The 16,362-nt window shown below is 31.5% G+C and overlaps 1 protein-coding gene across 2 annotated transcripts; it reads right to left on the bottom strand.

Moving 5' to 3' along the window:
- Positions 1-3,638: 3,638 nt before the first annotated feature.
- Positions 3,639-15,654, bottom strand: Hsepi (D-glucuronyl C5-epimerase). 2 transcript variants are annotated; one of them, XM_085957399.1, is made up of 8 exons: positions 15,483-15,654; positions 10,953-11,078; positions 10,024-10,157; positions 8,618-9,193; positions 8,272-8,406; positions 7,581-7,768; positions 6,558-6,722; positions 3,639-4,314 (listed from the first exon to the last, which is right to left on the bottom strand). In XM_085957399.1, the coding sequence occupies exons 2-8, from the start codon at positions 11,068-11,070 to the stop codon at positions 3,948-3,950; spliced, it is 1,683 nt and encodes a 560-aa protein (XP_085813525.1). In that variant the 5' UTR covers positions 11,071-11,078; positions 15,483-15,654; the 3' UTR covers positions 3,639-3,947. The 2 variants fall into 2 exon arrangements, with proteins under 2 accessions (XP_085813525.1, XP_085813527.1); XM_085957401.1 differs by having other exon boundaries at positions 15,628-15,650.
- Positions 15,655-16,362: the final 708 nt, after the last annotated feature.

Here is a 16,362-nt window from a genome sequence, read left to right as displayed (position 1 = left end):
TTTTTTTTTATAAACATAAGGACTCCATTAAATATGTAGCATACATTAAAGCGAATTAGACTACGTTTTGTGTATGGCAGAAGTAATGGACATCATCCCCTTCCAAAGGCAGACGGATGCATTTGTTTTTTCCAAATATAAAATGGCGCATGGAAATAACCAGATTGACTCCGGACATTGGACTTCTCAGTTCTTAAACGGACACAATAGTTCGGCATCCGAGCTGTCAGCTTAGCTTAATAGAATCTCCGATTTGCATATGTGGCAAATTGCAGAATGCAGATCACATCCTCTGGGAGTGTCCACATATGTCGGTTGAAAGGGAAGAGCTTCTCAAATCGGTCCAACCCTCAGTTGAACAGGTCGTCCATTGCGACTTGATATCTATTAGTGAAAATTTCTCAGTTTTCAAAAATTATGCGGCATTTTACAGTGAATGAGAAGATAGAGTAGAGAAATGCCCGCATCAGTGTGGAGATGTGGCAGGTGGTGGAAATAAAAGCAAGTATCCATCAAATTAGTTTGTGGGATAATACTAAAACACGTAAATCATATCATGTGGCGTAGTTTGTGAAAATTGAGTTTTTTCAAAGGTCAAAGTCCAAAAATGGTCTGGTATTTACTATGTACCGTTGGACACCATTACACAAAACGCACAAACATAATATAAAATAGTACTCGTCATACATGTGAATATATTGTCAATTTCAGTTGGCTGCCGTTGAAAGTTTGCCATATTGGATTCTGTTCACTTGCCATTGTACAATGATTTACCAAAAAAAAAAGAAAACAACCAGAAGGCGAAAATTTAGATATTAAATAGTGTTTTATAAACAGGAATAATGATTATTATCGATAGTACAGTTAGGTAATATGATTACAGCACAGTTTCTACTAAAAAAATCGACTAAAAGTACAAGAACTGCCTGCAGCTCCAACAAATTTTATAACATTGTATAAAAAGGTACAAAAGAAATGTTGGACTACACTCTCCGCTACAAAAATAACTCCATAAGGACTATTTACATAGAGGCCACTGATTTCTATAACAAGTAGAGCTTACAAAATGTATAAAATGGGAAGATTTATCATACCGTAAAACGGAAATTATTGTACATTTGGTAGAATCGTGAATAAAATTTTGGATGTGCATGTGCATAGTTGACACAATATCCACAAATAAAGGCAAGTTAAATTTTTACTTATTATATTATTATATAAGTAGGTATAGTATATTAATTTATATAAGTGTTAATTAGGTATTTAATCTAAGTAATATAAATAAAAATAATTAATACTTTCAAGTGATAGCTGCTCGTAAAAAGAATTATTAATTTTCCATAAGTCATATGATAAATAAAAGAAAATTACTATTATATATTATTTCGTGCTATTTTAATTTAAAATGTAATTATTTATTAATACTGCCTCAGTCTATTAGACATTTCTAACGATTGTTAATATGTAATTACATCAATATTTAATTAAAATTTGGTTTGCTTACTCTCAATAGCAATACCATCGAGTGAGAAAAGCCATTTTATTATAATCAAAGATCATTGAATCATCATCTACTTTAGTCATATAAAAAAACTACACATTATACATGTTTTACCGATGGCAAGTTCTAAAATTTGTTTTTGGTTGCTAATTATAAAAACTACAGAAAACACATCTTTATAATATCACTGTCAAGTTATGTTAAGACAATATGCAAACATATCAGATGTTTGTATGTACAAAATAATATATTTTTATATTTTATTTGCAATAGTGAATCGTCACAGATAGATTTCAAAGTTTGCATTCGGTCTACATACTGTAAACTTAAAGGTGACATATTATTCTCTTTTTGTATTAATACTAATTTAAAACAAATGTTATAGGTAGATATATTCATTATAGAAAAAATGTTGGAATTATTTAAATTTATCCAATTTTAAATTATGTTTTAATTCCAATATATTATATGTATCTCAATGAAAGTTAAGTTTAAAACAATAAATTCATATTCCGATTCTAGAAACTGCATTCAAGTTTTCCATGAGTACGTTTACTCGTAGTACAAAATAAATAATTAAAAATTATCTTCATGAAAATAATTTCATAGAAAGATGGCAAAACATATCTATATGTCCATTTTTTGGCTAATTGAGTTATGTATACCTTCAGTGAGATCTACAAGATATCAAAATGTAGTATGTCTAGGTTTTATAAGTTGGGAGAAATAAGCTGTGTCAATATGTGACATGTCCATTATTTGAATGTCTTTCGAAGTTTAAAATTGTTCTCTTGAACAATTTAGGAAAACGGACATATCATGTTTTGCCATCACTAAGTACAGAATTAACATGCATAGCTGTTGTAAAATCCACTATATAAATTTGTGATGTGACAGTTACCACCATTCTCAAAATATACAAAAAATGTTAACATTTTGAGAATCAAAATATTTGTACAGTTTCACCATTGTTTGGATAAACAAGTAAGTAAGTAAGACATAAAATGTCTAAGGTAGTATGATATTGCTGGAAAAATTATTTCTTATTAAATGAAAGAAATGAGATGGACAGTAAGTATAATTAAAATGAATATAAGTATGTTTTTAGCGGTAATAGAACATAATCAATGAATAATTTTAATATTTAAAATAAAAATGAAGTTTTAAATGAATGTGTTGCCATAACCAAACCTAAAAACTTATATCTACAAAAATTTTATCACATCCAAAAAGGTTCACAATATTAATTGCATTGCAATAGAGCCAGTAACTGGCAAGACTGACGTACAATACAATATTTTCAATATAATCGTAAGATAATAACTTAAAAATAAACAATATAATATAAAGTTATTATTTGTTATCTAATTAAGAATTGGCAAGTCATTTAATTAAAAAATAAATCAACGAAATAAAATGTTTCAGTAACTATTTAGATAAAAAATACTAGAATAGTAAAAGAATTATATTCAATACTAAATTATGTAATACGTAAGTGACATAATATTATTATAACATTTTTTTTTATAAATTTTATATCGCTTTGTTATTTTGGTAGCAAGGACAGCAAAATATGTGTGATAAATGAAGTTTTATGAAAAAATATTTCATGTATTCGGTTTGTATAATATTTAAAATGATTTTAAAATCTTTAAATCGTTATTTATCATAATTTAATTTATATATTACACAATATGATATGAAAAACTGTTAGAGGTAGAATGTGAACTTGCGTGAGAATTATATCTCACAGAAACCATAATATGACTATGTAACTTGATTACAAATAATAATATGTAGGTAAGTATTTTACTTGTGTCTTTCAGAAGAAATCATTTGATTATAGCCTCCAATAATTTATGATTAATAATTAATTCTATGAATCATTAGTGGAGATAGAAGGGGTTGTAAAATATCTGATTACAAGATAAACTCAGCTTATTACATAGTAATTGTATTATGAATTCTATGGAGATGGTTCTCAGCAAAAGAACCTGTCTTTGTTGTATAAATAATCAGCTTGACAGTAGTGATACATGAGACCAACATCAATGTTTCTATTAGATATTATTGTGAATACATATTAATGTTGATTACAATATTTGTGCACTTAATAGCACTTCAATTTGAATTTTTTGCTATCAGGCTAGTATTTCATATAACTCCAACCACGAAATACTAACAAATTTATGTTAACGACATTTGTTAAAAATTTTGTATAACTGTTTGTCTTGGTATTTTCAGATTTGTGCATAAAGTATAATGCATCAAAGATAGTATAGACATGTTCTCCCACTGAATATTGAAAGCTGTGATATATTCTGTTAAGTAGATATTATATTCTCACTCTCGGGTAGCATTTATCCTATTCAATTACAGGTTAGCTAACATCAAAATATTCAACTCGTCAGAATGTGATTAATCAATAATACATTGAAAGTATCGTTCAATTGTGAGGTGCTCTCTTTCCCTGCATATACTCTTCCCACCTGTGCGCCGTAGAGGCGAATATTGACTCCTTTTCCAATCCCGCTAATAACAGTAACAGATTAATGTGAGTCGCGTGATAATCCCAACGTGCAATATTGGGCGTGATGCCTAGTGTAAAGTGACGCAGATCATAAATACTTCCCGTGCCGGTGTCGTACAATGGTAGCATTTTCTTGAGGGAGTCCATTCCTTGGTCGTAGAGCGCTTTCGCTTCCCCTCCCTGTGATGGTCCCGCGATAACTCGTAAGTCATACAGTCCTAGCAGTGCGTAGATAAAACCGTTCAGTACAAATGACGCTGGCGTTGTAGGATACTCTTCATACCTAGAATAGTTTGAATGAAATTATTGAGATAGTAAGAACAAATATATATAATATTTAATCCATATCATCCCATTCCAGAAGTTGATGCTTAAAGGTAATAAAAAAGGGTCAATGTGCATATTAGTTTAGTTAACAGAAAACTTTAGGCAGTCTGTACTATTATATTCTATTCTATTCAACATCAACGAAATTGCCAACAAGGTTGCATCCACTCCCACCCACAAAAATACAAGTTAATCCAGAATTGAAACGTTAAAAACTCAAACTGTCAAAATATTCAAATAAACATCATTGTACATCAGATATAAATAATTACAAGATAAAAAGAACTTCTTATACACCACGTTTTTAAATTTTCTGTTGAATCATATAAAATTGACAATTCTATGTATTAACAAAAACTTTTTATTGTACTTGATAGAAATACTGAATAAATATTATAGAATACAGAAATGTCATTTTGACATAGTAGATTTCCATAGTAACGCATGAATATATTAATAATTTAGTTGCTAGGATAATTTAGTTGCTAGGACCCACTTAGCAACCAATAATAGTGTGTAGTAAAAATATTACTTTTAACGAATATTTTCCGAAACATACAAAACAGAATTAACTGAAAATGAATTCAATTCTGCTTAAAGATGGCCAAAAGTATTAAAAGAATGCATTGTCGTCGTGTTCTGATATATTCTGAAAGTTTCAATTGTTTCAAAAATTTGTACTGTACAAGAAAAAATCTGTACCGGACAAACAAGAATATGAGCTAATAAAAACGTGGTAAGAAAACCGTGATTTTGTATAGATAGGTGTTTAAAAGAATAAGAAACAGGTATTATTGAGGACATTCATCAAATAGAAATATACCAATAAGTGTTTCAATTGCTAGAAGGATATTTCTCTTCATTATGATTGCTCTCATTTTCATGCTCTCGATCTGACAGGCCGTTGCCACAGTCGATTTAACTAAAAACTGGCCTATCATGAATAGTATAGATTCTGTGTGTAGTTTGATGGTGATTTTTTGGACTACACACTTCAGTGACATGAATGCTGAATGTTTTCCAACTTTGTCGCAAGTGAAAACAGATGTATTCCAACCAAAAATGTTAATTTAACACTGTGTATGTACGTCAGTACATTGGGTTACACATGTTTTGTGAATCACATTGACAAAGTCAACATGTTACAGTCATATTGAGTTTGTATCGTGTTTACAATTCATACATTTCATTCCGACCATGTCCGATCCTAATAGGATCATATGGGCCTCCACAGAGTAGAGGTTTGTATTAACAAATTTTGTTTTTACGAGAAATGGATGTCAGCCACTTGCTCTACCTATTAGGTCCATACTCTGACTCATACACAAATTGAAAAATACCCACGGTGGCCGCGTGTCTTAAGCGTTGGACTATAACGCCGTGGGTCCCAGGTTCGAATCCTGGGTCTGGCAAGTACAGATATTGTTGTTTTGTATACAATACCGTATGATTTATTTATAGATCATTTATGATAACAATGTTAATGAATGACAAAAGCTGTATTTATTTATATTACTATAGTCCAGGATTCGCGAACCTTTTTATGTATGCGTGCCAAAATTTCCAAAATATTATTTTTCGATTGTCTGACGTGCCGAGTAGTTTTCATGTGGAAAAAAGTAGTTTTTAAGAATCCTATAAAATGATGATGTTCTAGATACCACTCACAAAACATAGTACACATATTATGGCTTCATCACTTTTTCAATTATGCCATATATTTCACCAAAATCACCAAAAACTGAAACTAAATTTTGAAACCAAGTTTTTGTTTTTTATTTGGTACAGCCATTTTTGTGTGTAGAAATGATATTGTCTGTTACTGTTTATGTACTTAGTTTGGTTCTTTACACACAAATTGACACCAGAATTGCTGATAACAGATGAGACATTCCCTTGCTCAAAATCAGAAGTTCGCAAGGCGGCTTCCTCCGCCGCCTAATGAGGTAAGTATATTTACATGTGACTCATACAACCTAAGGACCAACCTATGCAAGTATATATTTACATTAAAGATCATGCTTATTCTTGATGAAGAGTATTTGCCTTCTATTTTTTATACAATGCGATTTGTAATTTATAATTATCATTAATTTTCTCTTCAAAATAAACATTCGCATGCCATGTAAAATCATTTTGCGTGCCACTAGTGACATGCGTGCCATAGGTTCGCCACCACTGCTATAGTCAGTCTCTTACCAGACATATTTTCCGAGAAAAGTAGTGAGTACACCACCCTGCCAGGCTGGCAAACGGAAAGGGCGCAGAGCTTGGAAAGCTGCATGAAGATACTGCGATTGTCCAGAGCGATGAGCAGCCCTCGCGAGCAAAGATATGGCGTGCCCCTGACCCATTGCAGAGTACCTATCAAAAAAGATTAAATGCTGTAATTTTTTCTTTAAATATTTAGAGAGATTGTCTGATTTCAATTTATTTATTTGCAGTTTATAATGGAAGAGTATACGATAATAATTGAAGACACGGTTCATACGAGAATTTAACGTTTGGTACAGTCAAACCACTATGTAAGCGATGTTTAATTTTCGATTTGAAATAATTCATCATTGAAAATAGTTGTTTGTTATCATATATTGTGCCGAAAGAGTCAAAATAGTGGTTTGCTAATTGTTTGATTGAAATAAACGTAGCCGGTAATGAGTTCCATTCACATTCAACATTCATTGCAACAATATAACTTTTGTATTAACATACATATTGCGATGGGTATATCGAGAAAAATATTAAAATTATCGCGTAATCTATTTGAACACCGATAAAACAAGCTAATGTAGCCAGATAAAGTAGATTTTGCATAGCAGGAGGCGCGAGGTTGGCGATAGGCCGGGGGAAGTGCTGCGAACTTGTACTTGCCCTATGACCCAAATCTGGGGAGTGACAGAGTGAAAGAAGAAGATTTTAAATAAATCCAGTGTGAAAAACTACAAAATTTTAGCATACGTTTGAGCTTAGCCCTTGTGTCACCAAATGACAAGTGTTTCGCCATCCGTGCTCTAGTGCAGGCCAACCAAGGTTTTGGGAAGTTACTCTTGGGACAGAGGTGATATAACTATGAATGATATAATTTGGTCTTTAAAAATTCTATAAAACATATTTAATTAAGTATCTCAAATTGATTATAAAAATAAATAAGTAGGTAGCTAAGTTTTTTTAGAGGTTATTATGTATATTGAGCGAATCACACTATGCTTTCATTATTATTACCATCCGGGTTTAAGTTCTGCAAATCCAGAGGCCAGCTTTCTTCGAACAGGAATGGACCAGCCTCCTGTCTCTGGATCCTGATTTTTTACAAACCAATCGGCAGCTGCGTAGAAGTGGGCCATGTGCTCGCTGGACGCCAGGGTAATATTGTCCACCATGCCATGCCCATTAAGGATAATACTTACGATCTGAAAAACAATTAAATCTTGTAAAGATGATTGGAATTAAAATCTTAACTCTCTAACAGACTCATCGTCATTCGCCCTACAAACCGGTGTGGTTGTTAGCCATTAGTTCAACATATACATGCTACATGCACCCATACCATGGTGGGTTGGTAGACAAGCCGTCTCGTTTTTTCAATGTGTTTGATCGGGTGTGTGGACCTAATAATAATAATAAGGTTGGGTGAACGGCTAACACCGATTCTCCATAAAAAAATGGTGAAGGTCCATATGCTAGGATTAGGAGGGAACATGTTACATATTGAGTTTATGCTCTGGACTCAAACGCACATTAAAAAAACATGATATGTTTGGTAGATGTATGATTTTAAGTCATACCAAGAGCTTCAGAAGTAGACAATCTTGTCACACACCTAATGTGGGCTAGATTACAGATATTTATGATGTTCAGTTTATCAGATCCTTTATGTGTAATTTATGGGTTGTCCACAATCAATTCAGTTTACCTTAAATTTAGATCTGGAAAGTTTCTTTTTCGGTTTCTCGTGATAAGCGAACCCTTTTTGTAAGTCTATAATTAAGTCTCTTGTTAAGTGTTTCCACACATCAGGTTTGCCAATGCCGTGATAAATATTTTCATCCTACAAACAAAAGAGAAACAGTTCAAATATATACACAGCTAGTTACGGCTAGTGGTTGTTATAAAGTTACGTATCACATTGGCAGGTGATCTTAAAACTATTTTTATTGTGGAGTAATGTTACCACCACTGGGGTAAAATAACTTCAGTTTACGGTATCTAAAAATTTTGAAATATTTATTTGCAATAATAAGCATAAATTTGGCACTCACCTGAGCAGAAATCATAATACTGTTTGGCATGTAGTGCATAAAGAATGCGTCATTATTCTCACGGTCCTTCAAGCAAACTGTAATGCTGGAATTAGGTTTTAATAATATATCGAAGCTCATAATAAAATCTAAAACATGATCCATCTTCAGTAGCACTTGGCTGGATGCTTGATCACCGGTCATGAATTGTATCACATTGGAGTCAGACGTGGCGTCGTGTACTCGACTCATGGAAGAACCTTTTGTAACAGTCCATTTGGCCAATTCGGTCTCACCGTCATCGATGACCTTCCTCCGAGGTTCGGGCTCAGTTAGATTCTTGCTATAGTGAGCCAACCCGAATTGTGCAATCTGCGTGGGATAGTAGTACCCCTGGGGTTCCCATTGCGTGGAAACGGGGACACCGTCTATTGCGCTGATGCATTTTACTCGATCACGTATTTCGACATTGTAATTTTCGAATGTGGTGAACACGCTTCGCGGGTCGTATTTGTTCTTGGGATGGTAAATTTTACTGTAACTGTGAGACCATTCAAACCTATCTATTCTGTCATCAGAAACGAGTTTTCCATAGATCTAAAAAATAACAAAGCTTGTCTTAAATATTTATGTCATGGACGAGATGATTAATAGGGCATACTGCTACATACTCTCCAAGCAATGCTAGTAAAATGGCTTCTTAGGCCCTGAATGTAACCCATAACATCTTCTTATATGTGCTTACATGCTCATTAATGTTCATTGCAATGATTGCTATGGATTTAATTGAATTTGTTAAAATAAATTGAATTTTGAATATTACAGAAGTAAATTGCGGAAAATAAAAACATGAAATTGGTTATTAAATGTACCTACTAACGAAACGGGACTGCAGAAACTACAAAATGCAAATAGCAAGAAAACGTGAATTCCGAGCGTGTAAAATCGGGATTCTACTGTATATTGAAATTATAATAAATAGTAATTGAAAATTTTATATTAAAAAAATATTAATCATTCTGTCCGGGCAATATGCACAATACCCCATTAACCACTCGGTCAATAACAGTTATACATAGTAGGTATAATTTTATATACACATATTAAAAAAAATCTTGTTAAGTATACGGTTTTAAAGTGCTCCTATGTGGCTACACTGGTAAGCACACATGTGGTGACGGAACTGATCAGTGGCTGGAATATGTATCCAGATGCAACCAAATTTGCCTCACCCTGCAGTGTTGCTACGGGAACTATCTATACGCTGCAGGTCTTACGTGGAAAAACGCGCTGATCAGGTACTCCGAAACTGGAGCGTTGATGAAGAAAGTTTTTTGTGCTAAGCTAAAATTTCATATCAAAATTATTTAATATGATACAATACTACCACTTAATTATTTTATGAAATGATAATATTATATACATACCTCAAAATACTTGTGCAGAAAAGAAAATGGTACATAGACCTCATCTCCTTCTTTCCTACAAGAAACTGAATACTCGCCATTTATGTGACACTCAATTTCCTCGCCCGATCCTGGCTTTACTTCTGATATAATTCCTATAGAGCATAAAAAGATAATTTGAAACGGCGAATACATATTATTGTGATGTGATAACAAAGGACGTATGTTTAAAGTATAAAATATAAAATCAATTATCATTGTCTATCGCCTTGGTTACTGCGAATACATAATATTTTAAAATAGGTCAACCCAACTACCTTTTTGCGACTACAGTTAGGTTAACCTATAAATCATAAGGAAAATCGACTTCACTGTCAACTTATCGTAGCCTGTCACAGACCATTCAAAAAACTGTACATAATAATAATAGAAGAATGAATAAAACAAAAATTTGACACCATTTGAGCGTAATTCAATATCAGTAGAAGTGCAGTTTTGAGATAGGTACCTGCTTTGAAAGTTTGAAGGTGTATGAAAAATTAAGTTTTCAACTTGTTTGCTTTCTGACTAAGTAGTAAGATTCAGTATTTTCTCCCACTTAATGAAAGAATAGATTAATATCTCGTTTTACGACCAAGATATGTTCTTAGAAAGTTGGCCATATATCGAATCATTTATTTCAATTATTAAGACACGTGAACAGCAAAAATAATGAATTCCATAAATTTTAATGTCATCCATTTTTTGAGAGATAATTTATGTTTTCCACACGATCGCTAGCGATCCCATCTTTACACACACTCACCAAATGCCCAACTCTGGTATAAAATATTTAATATTTAATGAACCTTTTACTTCGGGACAGTTAGAAATTTAGCAGAAAACATTGAGAGCAATATATATTTGAATTATTGTAATCGGTGCAATGAATATTTCTGAACGCAGCTTACCAGGTTTCGGAGATCCTCTTGTGAGATGACCACACTGATTCCATAAAAATATTATGAAAGAGACTCCGATGCACAAAAAAAGAAGAGCGAGCTTCAGATTTATTCTTAAGAACATCATCTTGATGCCTGAAATGCGAAATGATAACATTAGATCATTAGAACAAACGTCATATACCTACAATATAAATCCTTCTGAACTATCTAATAATATAATGGAACAAGCAAGATCTGTCATGGGGAGAATGTTATGTTAGTTAAGTGAGAGAACAGTCCCACTCCCAGACACTATTAACATGATCCAAACATAGTTAGTTATCACTCTAAAAATAAGATAAAATTAAACAATCAGATGTAAGTATATGACTAATATATCCTGCGAGTTATATTATTTTAAATGATTACAACAGTAACAAAAGGTTTATCATACTTCAAATGATAAGTGATACTTTGTATTAAAACAGTATTATATTAATAAATTTAATCATGGTGATATATAGTCAAATCTGAAAATAGCGAATATAATACTGTTCACAATTGTAATTCAGTGAGGATTAAAATGAAAAGCCTTGTATTATTATATACCTACGTTGTTTTGGAATTAAATACATTTTGTTTGCGGCAAAATCAATTTATGTAAATTATTGCACTAAGAACAGATCAATGAATTGAATTTTCATTGTCATCATTCATTCATTATTTAGAAGAAATGTCAAGTACACTGTCTTAGAAAGAAAAATGCTTAGGAAATGTTGATAAACATGACTTATTTAATGACCTGCCAAGTGACCTGAACTGTTAGCATAAAATATAGCTTCTATCAGTCGTCACAAAATAGCGATGAGATCTAGCACAAAAATGATATCAAAGATTTTTATGAATGGCCGTGAATCGTTTACCTATAATTGATAAGACTATTTGAATTGCCTAAATATTTCATATTTGCATAACGATTTAGTTCTTTTGTGATAATGTATGTTTTATACCAGTGTTTCATAAACTTTTTGGGCTGATACCAAGATTTGGGATGATAATTTTAATTTTGCAACCCAAGAACAGATTAATAAAACAATACAAGATATTATTATGAATAAAATAATATTTATATTTTAAAAATACATAATACATATTTATACTGGTAATGATGTGAATCTACTTAATTGGCTTTGAAACAGCCACCCCCCCACACCGCCAACGCAATGGTTGCAGTATAGTAGTGGCGAAGGGTGGAGGTAGGCTGCTAAGATCAGACATAAATAGTGCACATTAAACTTTGTTAGTCACATGTATTTGTTTTTAGTGAACGAAGACTACAATTTACAGATGTTGTTGGTTAGTTTTTAAAAATCAATTAAACGTTGCCTAAACCAAACCATAATAGTTTTTGTATATTTTGGGCGATCTGACAAAAATGTGCACACTTTTTCATTAATACTTATTTTTTTTCATTGAATTAGAAATACATAATTACACATGTTGTTGATTATTTTTTTATATTCATTAAGCCCTGCCTAAACCAAACTATAATAAATAAAAAATATTAATCTATCCATAAAATATCCAAAATTATGTATGATTTACTGGCATAATTTTAGATATTTTATAGACAGACGAGTATTTTTTGACAATTATCTATTATGGTTTGGTTTTCGCAAGACCATCTGTAAATTGTAGTCTTCGGTCAATGAAAACAAATGCATATGATTGGCAAAGTTTGGTACCTTCACCCTTTGCCACTGCAGTATAGCTAAGTCGTACAACAGGTTAGATGTAAGCGCTAATCGAGAATAGTATCCGTAACCATAATCACATTCACCCTGCTTAATTGCTATGCACTAGAAGAGTCTGCGCATTTTTATTGTTAAATTGTTCCACTATAGCACGGCCAGCAAAATATAAATACGCAGTTATTTAAAATCTTGAGTTAAGACGTAGGACCTATGGGAATATAATTGATGTTGAGTCTGATTCGATATAAGATTAGAAAGGATTAAAATAGTTTATTTTCTTAAGGTTACAAAAAATACTCAAAAATTTAATAAAATCTATCACATGTACTAAATAACAAATTCATTTTTCATTATGAAAATGACTAATGTTTTACGTAATAACGAAAAGAAAGCAATTTGAATATTGTAATTATTAAGTAACGATAGGCAGCATTGTTTGCTTTTAAGTGAGTCTGTTTACTAAATATGTAGATAATCCATAAAATTCCTGCCAATAAAGAAAACAAGAGTAAGTATTCAGAAATACATAAAACACAAGGCACTCCAAGTTGCCCCTTTGCACTGCGTTGACGCATGTATTTGGTCGGTATCTTTGAATAGATAATGCAATGCACATCTGGAAAAACAAAACCAGCCTAGTATTAACGTCAATGCTGCCGCGCCTTGTGTCTTATGCCACATTCTCACGTGACAAATTTTGTTGTTCAACTGTATGTTGAAAGTCAATTAATAAGTTGAATAGAAGAAAGTTGCGGTCCTTTCTACTTTCATCTGATTTGCCTAGCAAGTTGCCTAGAGTAACCAAGGTGATAACAACTCGCATCGGCAAGTGTTTGTTTCACTTGATGCCACCATGATTAAGGCTCGACTGACACTCGTTTCAATTACTTGGTCAACATTAAACAGACAGTTGAATGACAAAAAAATTCCATGAGAGAATGCGGCATTGGGCCCAATATATCTCATTATGCCCTGCCTGAGTTTTGTCTCATTTAGAATACTCACTACTTTATAATATAATATAAGTTGTAGGAACCTGGCAGACAATTCATGGTATTATTGGATCTGACAAGTAGAAGATTTGAATATTATGATCGATAATATACTCCACATTTTTGAAAAATGGCATTCAGTTTAGTTACAGTTGACCATTTTTACACACTATTTCAATTTTCAATTTCAATTTAGTTATTTTACATATTGTGGACATTACAAATTATAAGTTTAAGACGTTCACAACATGACATGTAGAAACAAAGAAATATTATTAAAAAAGTATTAGGTACATAAAAAAAGAGATAGATCAGTATTAAGTTATTCTACAGTAGAAATGTGTAAATACAAAAAATATTAAGTATATAGGTACAAGGAAGTACACCGGATGAGTTAAGCAGACCCTATTTTAAGAATTTATAAAACAACATCCACCTATATACTCATCCTCACGTAGATGGAATATATCAACATCCGAAGCGATTTGGTTGAACAGAGTTATTGCCCTCCCAATTGGCATCACCAATGGCAGGTTAGTTCTGCTCCTCGGGAGAACAACTAGATACTAACATACTTAGAAATAGGCATTTATGCAGGAAAATTAATTTTGAATGAAATTCCATAAAAATGATTTACATATTTATAGGTTTATAGATTTACTCGGGCTAGAGATGTTATTGTACGCAACAATTTTCATTTATTGACTAAACTGTATAAATTCGCCATCGAATGAGGGTACTGCAATACCATTGATAAATTATTTATCAGATATTTCTGTCCACAGATAAAATATCTAGAAAAACTAATGTAAATCGACCTTATTTAATTTTTGGATAATGGTAATTTAAAGTTTGTCTGAACACTTGTTTATGCAAAAGTGTTCCATTAGCGGCTGAATCGGTTATTTCCTTGTATCTCGGCAAACAGTTTAAATGTCAATAATAATTATATAAAAAATTTATTCTCGGTATTTATGTGTTGAATTACTCTTGCCGTATAGGGAAACAATTATATAAGACTATGCTCAATGCAGTGTCATTTTATGAGCCTTATGCTAGACTAGCCTATAATATAGTGTGCTACCAAAATAAGATGTTTAAGTATAATTTTCTACTGATTGCCAATTTGGAAGAGAAAAAAATACAATAACCTATTTAAGTAGGTACTTAATTAACTATAAATTAAAATAAATGCAATAATACAAAGTAGCTATAATGTAAGACGAAATGGGAGTAATGGTGTGCGATATACGATGGGAAACGAAAATAAGAAAAGAAATATATTTTTGTTTTAATTAGGATGCTTTCGAACATTCATGTATGTGTTTACACAGAAGAATTTGTGACGCAATACAAGAAATATAATTGTAGAATTGCGCTTGAAATCATTAAGTTAATTGAAAATTCTACGGGGAAAATATTATGTTTAATCAGTCACATTGAAAATACAGATAAGTACAGGTTATTTATTATTTTATGGATGTTTATTTACACACGAAAAATATTACTCTGTACCTAATAAATGTGCAGTGGGTTATTACACAGATTCATGAACATCTGTGGCCAAAGAAACATTGTGTATCGACAAAATAAAAGTTAAATTCAAAAAATATATGTAGGTACTTAGTTATAATGGGCTGTGGACTGCCGAGGTTTTTTTATATCAATCATCTGCTAGTTTGCGGATTAACACATTTCTTTACATACTGCTGTACACAAGGAAGCAGCATAGTTTCAAATAACATTAAAATAAATTAATTAAGCAAAACAATTAATTCTTAATGTCAATTAAAACCGAAAATTCATCCTACCTAATGAAGCAATTTAATATGTCATTTGACCTTTTAACGGTACAATATATGATTGTTAACGAAACTTTTCAAAACAAACATCTCACTTTACTATAAATAATTTATCACAATATTTATATCTATACATAAACAAAGTTTACGTGACCATGTTACAATATTTTCCTCCGCATATTGATTCTAAATTACCAATGCGATTTTGACAGCTGGTTACCTTTTTTTCGGTAGCCATAAATAGTGAAAATAACAAGCCGTGTAGATTATTATTGTATAATAAAGTATCGAGTTCCGGCTAAAACTTTGAAATGAATAATGATTTAAAAAAATATTTTCAATGAAACATTCAATTGATAGTATGTATCTACATAACATTAGCAAATAACATTGAATAAAAAAATCGGTGTGTGTACTTATGTACGCGCGTTAGAAAAATAAATATACTTCTTTGACATAACAATAAGCCGTTACCTGAGTCTTATAAATATTATAATAATATATTAATATGATTTATATTAGTATAATATTAATATTACAGTGGATTAAGTTGATGAAAACGTATGCGATTCATCTGTGTCGCATAATATAGCACATGTAATTATTATTGTAATTTTATTATTGTATTGGAACAAAACTCATATTTGCCATATAGAGGTTATAATCAATTCAGAAGTGCCCATGGTGAATAATTAATGAAAAAAAAATCAAACTTTAGTACTTACATTTTTTGAATTATTTACCAACTCAACATTCACAAAATTTATTTATTTATTTAAATATAATTTTACTCATATCACTTATATAAATAATACTTACATAAATATAGCGTCAAATCTTGATACATAATCTTTACAATGAAAAATAAATATACATTCCAATATAAATA

The sequence above is a fragment of the Rhyacophila brunnea genome, unplaced genomic scaffold (genome assembly GCF_057557595.1).
Source record: "Rhyacophila brunnea isolate RB1 unplaced genomic scaffold, BYU_Rbru_1.0 scaffold_7, whole genome shotgun sequence".
In the NCBI taxonomy this organism is placed as follows: Eukaryota; Metazoa; Arthropoda; class Insecta; order Trichoptera; family Rhyacophilidae; genus Rhyacophila; species Rhyacophila brunnea.
The sequence above is the reverse complement of the archived record's forward strand: the minus strand, read 5'-3'. Positions and strand labels throughout refer to the sequence as shown.